This window comes from Arachis ipaensis, chromosome B04 (genome assembly GCF_000816755.2).
Source record: "Arachis ipaensis cultivar K30076 chromosome B04, Araip1.1, whole genome shotgun sequence".
NCBI lineage: Eukaryota > Viridiplantae > Streptophyta > Magnoliopsida > Fabales > Fabaceae > Arachis > Arachis ipaensis.
Window position 1 is genome coordinate 19,874,077 of NC_029788.2, and position 9,257 is coordinate 19,883,333.

A 9,257-nucleotide genomic window follows, 5' to 3' on the forward strand; every position below is an offset into this window, starting at 1 on the left:
ATGATATTTATATGCATGCATTGAGTAACTGTTGATTGTTAGATGAAGAACAAATTTTGGAAAGCATGATTAGGGGAGAATTGAGTTAATCAACCCCTAAACACTTGAGTGACTAGAGCGGATACACATCCGGTGAGGGTTCGATTGCTCAATCACATGTATTCACCACTATCTTCTATATTCTTGCAAGTTTGTAAATCCTTTTGATAATTCAATACAATTGTGGGTTGGATTTAATTCCTATTGCTTTAACCCTTATGCTTACATATGTTCTCTTGAAAGGTTTATTTGTTTTGGCCAAAGCATTTACATTCATAACAAGTAGTTGTATTTAGATAGTTTGCATATAGTTTAGTTGCATTGAAAAAATGTCATACACCTTGTTTCCTTCTTGGTTTAGCATTAGGACATGCTAAGGTTTAAGTGTTGGGAGGTTGATAAACCATATTTGTAGGGTTTATCTTGTGTTGAATTTAGAGTATTTTGTCAACCTTTTCTCACATTTACTCAATGAAATAGCATGGTTTTGTGATTGTCCCCTAATTTGTGATTAAGTGTGAAAACATGCTTTTAGAACCTTAATTTGATAATTTTAATCTTCCTTTGATTCCACTAGATGCCTTGATGTGTTTGTTAGTGATTTCATATTGAAAAGGGCTAGGAATGGATCAAAGGAGTGAAGAGAAAGCATGTAAAATAGAGAAATCATGAAAAGCCAAAGATTTGGGATGCGCCCGCGCGCACCAGACGCATACGCATGGATCGCGCAATACTCCAGGGACGCATACGCGTCGATGCCCGCACGTGACTCCTTTAATGAAATGTTGCCTGGCAATTTCAGAAGGGCTTCTGGCCCAGTTTTGAAGCTAATCTTTGGAGGAAAAAGGCTAAAGAGACCAGGGATTGAAGGGGAAGGCATCAATCAATGAATCATTCATTCACTTTTGACATTAGTTAAGTTTAGATGTAGTTTTTTAGAGAGAGAGGCTCTCTCCTCTCTCTAGGTTCTTAGGTTTTCAGATTTAGTTCTTCTCAAATTCTGAATTCTATCTTATTTCGATTTAGTTTCTCTTCTACTTTTATTGGTTCTAGCATTCTAGTTCATTTATTTCCCTTATTGATTACTTATTGTTGCCAATTTAGTTCACGAACGTTTGATGTTAGATTCAATTTCCATATTAATGCAATTTATGTTTTCTATGGTTATTGTTGCCTTCGTTAATTTATGTTATTGATGCTTGCAATTGGTTGTTAGATCTATTTTCCCTGCTAGTTTTCTATGCTTTTATTTTGTGCCTACCAAGTGTTTGATGAAATGCTTGGAAGGATGCTAGAGTAGAATTTTATGTTCTTGACTTGGGAAGATAACTTAGGAATTCTTGAGTCACTAATGTCCAAGCAATTGATGATTGGTAGCCATTGACTCTAGTTCTCACTAATTGAATTAGTGGATAGCTAGGACTTACGGACTTGGATTGATATAGCTCATTTGACTTTTCTCTACTTGTTAGAGGATGATTTAATGGGATTGATCCTTACAATTATCATGTTGTGGTTAGTGATAAGGATAGAGATCCTTGACCACCAAACCTTGCCAAGACCTTTTTGTTATTTAAATTTTCTTGCCATTTTACTTTCTTGTTCCTTATTTCAAAGACCCAAAAATATATTTTATCATAACCAATAACAAGAACACCTCCCTGCAATTCCTTGAGAGACGACCCGAGGTTTGAATACTTCGATTATTATTTTTAGGGGTTTGTTACTTGTGACAACCAAATTTTTGTATGAAAGGATTATTGTTAGTTTAGAAACTATACTTGCAACGAGAATTTATTGTAAAATTTTAGACCACACAAAAATCCATTCATCAATGCTCTTAGTCGAATTCGATTATTTTCAATCTCTTCTGATGTTTGCTTATAAAGAAGTCTGTCGATATGTTGTGATTGTTTCATCAAATCATCACATGATTTCAGCGTCTTATGATGGAATGAGTTGGGACCTTTGCCAATGTGATTCAAAAGAGCACATTCTTTTTCACTATTTACTTTCACTACAAGAATTTGACAAATTAGCGACGAATTTTTGCGAAAAATATTTTTTGTCACTAATTCGTCACTAACTTGCGAGGAATTAGTGACGCACTAACGACAAAATTAATGAGCGGTCACAAAATCTGCAATCTTGTCGCAAAGCAAAAGCTATATCCTACCTATTTTGTACAAATTACTCGCTAACCTCGTTGGAAATCAGTCGCAAAGTTATAACAAATCCAAAGCTAATCGAGAAAATTTTAAAAGTAACTAGTCGCAATTGAGTCACTAATCAAAAGCTTATTTAGTGAGGAATTAGCGACCGTTTAACAACTGATAGACTTTTCTCGCTTATTTCATGTTGCTACTAATTTGTCAGAAAAATGTTAGTCCTTATTTTGTCATTACTTTAATTAGCGGCTCATCCGACACTATCGTACCTATTCAGCCACTTTTTCTATTGAGTTTAAGAAATTAATTTTATATTTTTATTTTTAAAATTATAAATTAAATATTAATAATTGTAAATAAATTATGAAAAAGATAAAATATATTTATTCTAATAGATAAAAAAATGTATTACTTCAATTTTATCTTAAATATCTTTAATTATCTTTAATTTTATTATTTTTTAAAATTATTAATTTATATTTTGATTATATCATCTCATCATATTATACACTATCCTTTTATCTTTTTATTCTTTATACATGTATAATTATTATTATCTCTAAATAATATAACTATCATTTTAAAAATTGGTCAAAAATATAATTATCAGTTAATTTTTCTTTCTTCTTTTTACCGTTACCTTTTTATTTGGGCAAATGACCTTAATAAACCTAATGCATTTCAATATATCCTAATTATCCCAAATAAAAAAATACAACGTCAAAGTCTCAAACCACGTTTTTATATAAATCGAATTGATTTAGCGAAACACATAGTAAATGATTCGATTTCCAGAATAAAAATCGAAACGAGTTAATTCGAATTACGTGAATGGTTGAAAAGTGAATAAATCGAATTTAGTGAATTCGATTTCTAACAACGTTTAAATCAAATTAACAAGATTCGATTTAGGTAACGGATTTCATGCCCAACGTAAATCGAAACCATTTGATTCGATTTGATGGTTTTGTAAATCGAATTTACTTATTTCGATTTACATGCATTTCTCGTCGTGCATAATTCGAATAAATTTGATGGTTTTATTAAAATACTTTGCATAATCAATAATAATTTAAAAATTTAAAAAAAAAAATATTAGGAAACAAAAAGGGGCATAAACGGTGTCGTCCCAAGTCCCCTTCCTAAGCTGAATGACCACCAACCCTGAACCCCCAACGTCTCTCTCACGCCATTATTATCTTCGATCGCTCTGTGTCCTCACTCTCTCAAGATCAGTCACCGCGCTCGTTGTCATCTTCTTGCTTCGGTCGTCAAGCCAGTTGGCCAGCTCACTTCACCATCATTGTCTTGCATCCAGTCGCTTATTCCCCATCATCGTCACCGCGGAAGAAGCAGTAGGTCCTGGGGTCGCACTCTGTCTCGTCATCCTCTCGTACTCAGAAGTGCGCCTTCCCTGCGCTCGTTGTTGCCGACAACGGAGGTAGCAGGTGGGCTTGTCTTCATTCATCTTCTTACTTTGAGCCTCGCCTCAGGTTCCTTCGCACAACCCAATTTGGTGAGTTCCAATTAATTTCTCATTTCTTTCTGTTCTGAAATGATCACTTTACTGATTGAGCTTGAATGTGCTTTGATTTTGTTGTCGAAAGATGAATTTGTTGCTGAAAATTGAATGTGTGGCTGAAATTTGTTACTGGAACCTTGAATTTTTTGCTTATCTGAAATGGTCAGTTGAATTTGTTAATTGCTGAAAGAATTTGTTACTGATTGAACTTGAAAGCACTTTGATTTTGTTGTTGAAAGTTGAATTTGTTGCTGAAAGTGGAATGTGTGGTTGAAATTTGCTACCGAAACCTTGAATTTTTTGCTTTTCTGGAATGATCACTTAAAATTGTTCATTGCTGAAAGAATTTATTATTGATTGAACTTGAATGCACTTTGATTTTTTTGTTCAAAGTTGGATTTATTGCTAAAAGTTGAATGTGTGAATGAGAAATTTGTTACTGGAACCTTTAACTTGTTGCTGTTCTGAAATGATCACTTAAAATTGTGTTTCTTTGATTTTTTTTTACCTATTTTTAAGTAACTGGGGTTCTTCAATTGTATAAGTCTACTACTCTACTGCTTCATTTTGAATTGGTTCATGTTCATTTGTACTTCCTTAAAAAAAATTGGATGATTTGATATTTATGATAACAGGATAGGGAAGCCGTAATCCTAATCAAATAAGCAAATAATAACAATAAATATCAATATTAATTCTAAGAGATCACATATGATATTCCTTAATGTTCTAGAGATATTATCTTGATTTTCAATAAGGCATATATACTTGTACTTATCTCAAACTTTCATTCCCTAATTTAAATCCAGCTAACTTAGTGGATCACTACCACACGCTCACTTTCCACATTTGTTATTGAAAATTTTGTGCTAGAATCCTAACCATGTTATTGATATTTTTTTTTATTGAACCCGGTATATCTCCATACTTTTCAACCTCGTGACTTGAAGTTCTTGACATGAGATTAATGATACCCAATTATTTTTGGTTTTTCTAATGCTTCAAATTGTTTATGATTATTTTCTTCAAGCTTTGTATAATATCTTTTTATGATTTATATCTTTATTTTCAAATTGAATGTATTATGTTTGTTACTTTATAACTTGTAGAAAGGGTTATTTAGTGTGATTGTGAATAAAAATATATTAATGAAATTTAGGAAAAAATATACACGAGACTATGTCCATTTATATGCATGTTAACCATTGGTATTACAACTAAAATGAAACCTTAGTTCAGATAATCATGGCGCCCAATAGAAGTTGGATGTCACGAAGGCAAGATTGCACTGGTTATCTAAGCGAGAAATTTAAGAAAGGTGTTGTGGAATTCATAGATTTTGTAGAAAGAAATCCGACAGACATTGATAGTTTAGGTCACATTCTTTGTCCATGCACAAAATGTAAGAACAGGCTTAAGGATAAAATATTCTGGGTCGAAAAGCATTTATGTGATCGTGGGTTTATGGAGGGTTATATAAACTGGACTGCTCATGGTAAGGAAAGATGGGTTGAACAGGACGCAACAAATGTTACCCAAGAACATGAAGAGGAGAATACAAATCCATATGTAGACATGGTTATTGATGCTGTAGGTGATAACTTAAACGTAGTGGAAGGTTTAGAAGAGGATCCGAATCCATCCGCGTTGAAGTATATGATGATGTTCATAAGAAAAAAAGTGGAGAATATGTTTCTGAAGTATCCAAGAAAATTATTGTAAGTGTCTCTAATTTTGTAGTATAATTTAGTTTTAGTTTTCTTAATAATATGTCATTATTTTTCTGCTGTAGGACTCATATGGAGAGGCAATATCACAAAAATATGGAGAAGATTTAATAGATCAACCTGAAGTTGATCCTAACGTGTGGACAGAAGTTGTAGGAACCAACAAGAAAGGACGAGTTCATGGGTTAGGCCGCAGTCTGGATATTGGTATTCATGATCATAGAGATGTGCCATTACCTGAAGGTACAGGTGTTTCTACAGTCAAGTCAGTTTCACAAACAGACATCACTGAGGCTATTAAAGAAGCATTGCCTAGTGCTATAAATGCAGTCTTGCATAGTATTGTAAATGAAGCTATACAGAGTAATTTACTGTCTCTTCTTTCTAAGATTCTAGGATTCCCCCAAGAGAAGAATCAGTAGAGTGATTTTGCTGGGAATAATATTTGATTAGGTGGCTTATGTTAATGCATTTTGTTAAGCTTAGTTTATTATCGTAGTTTATTTGTTTGATAGACAATTGATTAGGAAATTTGTTTCATTTTCAGTTTTTATAGAAGTTGGCTTACTTTTATTGGTAGTTTACTTAGTTAATAAATAATTATTTGGATTGATTTTTATAGTTACTGTTAGATTTAACTTGTTTTGGTATTTTATTTGTGAAGTATTTATGTTGGAGATGTTGCATTAGACTTTTATTTTAATAAATATGTTGGGTTTGATTTTTTTTTAAACATGTATAATTTTTATGAACTAATTTTATTTTTATGCATTATAATCTTTCATTTCAATAATAAAATAAAAAATAATATGATGTTTATTTTAGTATAACGAAAAAATTGGAATTCTAACTGATATTCTAGTAAAATTAGCGACATACTCGCTGTTGATGATGGTGACAAATTAAAGACTCTATTGCGACTGAAACAATTGTGAGATACCTATCGATTTGTTACTATTTTAAAAGAAATTTGCGATGACATTTTGCGATAATATTGCAACTAATTGACTACATATTATTTTTTAGCAAATTAGCGACTATTTCATAACTCTACTTTATAATTTCGAATAGCTTTGGTTTAGCGACAAAATTCCTACAAATTTGATTAAGGATTTTCAAATATTAGCTATAGATTTGCTACACAATGTGACAGATTTGCGACCATATTAGCGGAAAACTTGCGACGAGTTAGGTTCGAAAAAATTCCTCGCTAATTAGCGTCAACCAACCATCCCATTTTGTCTACGCAGTTAGCTTGTATTTAGTGATGAATCTGCTGCAGTAGAGTTTATCGCTAATTAGCGACTACCGTATAGTCCATTTCTTCTACGGAATTAGCTTTTACTTTAGTGATTGATTTGCGACTATTTATTCGGTAGCTAAAAAACTTTCCGATGAATTAGCGACTGTTGTGTTTGCGTCACTGATCTGCGACTTGTAATTAGTAAGGAAACCATTAGTTGCTAGTCGGTAGCTAATCTGCCACAAATTATATTTTGTGTCAGATTAGCGATGATTTTACGACTCTTTTTGTAGTAGCTAATCGGCCAAATTCTTGTAGTGTTTCTTCCAATTCCTGAAACCATTCTCAATAAAAGCATTTGAACCCGTGTTGATTGAAGGTTCCTTAGCAAAAAGAAAACATGAAAAACAATATATAGCATCATTTTCTATAGAATATTCTAACCAAGATGGGAACAATTTAAACCATGAAGATTGAAAGCGACGATGACTTTTATCACCAGAAAATGGATAATTATCAAGAATGGGTTGATTTGGCCTAACTTTAATATAAGCCCGACGGATTTCATCTCTTTGATTTGGAGGAAACTTCCAAATCATTGGTCGCATTCCAGGATCTCTTTTCAAATGAAAAATATCTAGTTGATTTGGAAGAAGTCGTGGACGCTTTGAGCTATTCAATGGAGAACTTGAAGTAATGAAATTTGATGATCCCTCAAGTATTGGAGTAGTAATAGTAGAACCATCTTCATTCTCTTGATCTTTTCTGTTAAAAAATGTATCAATGGTTTTGAACTTACTCATAATTCAAATGGCCAAATAAGTTTCTATAATTAAAAATATATTTAGCAAAAAGTGTAAATTACAATCTAAATCTTTATAAAATATAAAAATTATATTTCAATTCAAAATAAGATATTAAAATTCAGAACAATAATACTAACATTGTAGTATAAATAATATAAAATTGTAATCAAATAGTTAACTAATAAAAAAAAATAAATAACAGAAAAATAATAAAAAAAACATAAAAAAATTACAATGCTAGATTAAATACAATTTATTTGTTTTATTTTTGTATCACTATGTGTCTTTATTATTCGTTCAATAATTTTCTTGAAATAAAAAAGAATAAAAATAGAACATTTTTTGAGAAAGCAGAATGAAGAACCACTTGTTGAACTACTATCTTTTTTTTAATCTGCAAAAAAAAAAGAGTCAAAGAGGTAAAAGAAAAGAAGATTAAAGAGATAAAGAAGAAGAATAATAGAAAAAGTTGTTACCTGCAAAGTGAAAGTGGGAAGTGTACGAACAAAAAAGGGAGACTGAGAAAGTGTACGAACAAAAAGGGAGGGGGCTGGGAAATAAAAAAAGGGGGGCAGAGAATGGGCTATTGGGCTGGTTTTTTTTGTATGAATTAAAGGGGGGCTGGAAAAATGTACGAACAAAAAGGGAGGAGGGCTGGGAAATAAAAAAAGGGGGAGGGGGGCATTGCCCCCTTTAGAAGTATGTATCTCCGCCCCTGACTAATGCTACCCTAAAATAATATGAGAAAATCCTACGCATAAGAAAATCCTTAACATAAAACATTTATCAAATATATAGTATGAAAGAATTCTTAGTTCATCAGTAAGTCGTTAAAAAAAATCAATTTCATCGTTGATAAATCCAGCGATGTAGGAATAGTATAATTGGAAATTACCAAAAACATTAAAAATAAAGTTTATATAAATTAAAAAATTCGAGATATTTTAAAATCTTTTTCAAATATTAGATTAAAAAATATATTTTACTGTTTTTTTCTATTTTTCTTTTTTTGCTTTTCATATAAACTCAACAATAAAGATGTCAATTTTATTGCAGCAATAGATGTCGTACATTTATCATAGTGTATGTAATATGATACAGATTGTTTACAAATTAAACTGAAATAAAGTTGAAATGTAACTAAATACTAAATACAGAAACTTGTTAGAGTAATTGTTAGTTAGTTAGTCCATCCGACAAGTTGGTTAATTCATATCCGCATTTGTTAGGAAGTTAGTTATTTATCTTCTTTCTCACTGTACAGATATATATACTAAATAGCTATCATGTACAACATATATGGTTTATTCAATTAATAGAGAATATTAATTATTTATCTCTCATTCTTTTTCTCTCTCAATCTCAATTTCATTCTTTTCTCATCTCATTTGTTTTTCTCAATGATATTTTAGAGCTAATTCACAAGTTCTTCTTTACTTCATAATCTATTTCTCATCTTACTTGTTGTACAAGGCTGATACATTTTCGACATGGTATCAGAGCCTACAATTCATGTATCAGACCCTACAATCCATCAATGACTAATGTAAAAAACAGTTCTAACATGAATAATTCATTGAATTTCGTTCCAAACTTTAAACATTTACTGTGTTCATGCGTCAGTTTTCTCAATTTCAAGTTCAAATCAACATATCAAGTTCCTCTCCATTCTCAGAATCAATTAACCCATACTTCCTTCATTCAGGTCAAAATCCTATAACTCCTTATATTTTTCTTCAACTCACATCTTAG

At 31.5% G+C, this 9,257-nt stretch overlaps 1 protein-coding gene across 1 annotated transcript; it reads left to right on the forward strand.

Annotated features, from left to right (window-relative positions):
• On the forward strand, positions 3,363-6,120 carry LOC107637662. The gene is made up of 3 exons (XM_016341038.2): positions 3,363-3,723; positions 4,969-5,447; positions 5,522-6,120. The coding sequence occupies exons 2-3, from the start codon at positions 4,975-4,977 to the stop codon at positions 5,565-5,567; spliced, it is 519 nt and encodes a 172-aa protein (XP_016196524.1). The 5' UTR covers positions 3,363-3,723; positions 4,969-4,974; the 3' UTR covers positions 5,568-6,120.

Coding starts and splice junctions, on each gene's coding strand:
- LOC107637662 (XM_016341038.2), top strand. CDS start 4,975: ATGGCGCCCAATAGAAGTTGGATGTCACGAAGGCAAGATTGCACTGGT. Junction 5,448..5,521: donor AAGTATCCAAGAAAATTATT/GTAAGTGTCTCT, acceptor TTTCTGCTGTAG/GACTCATATGGAGAGGCAAT.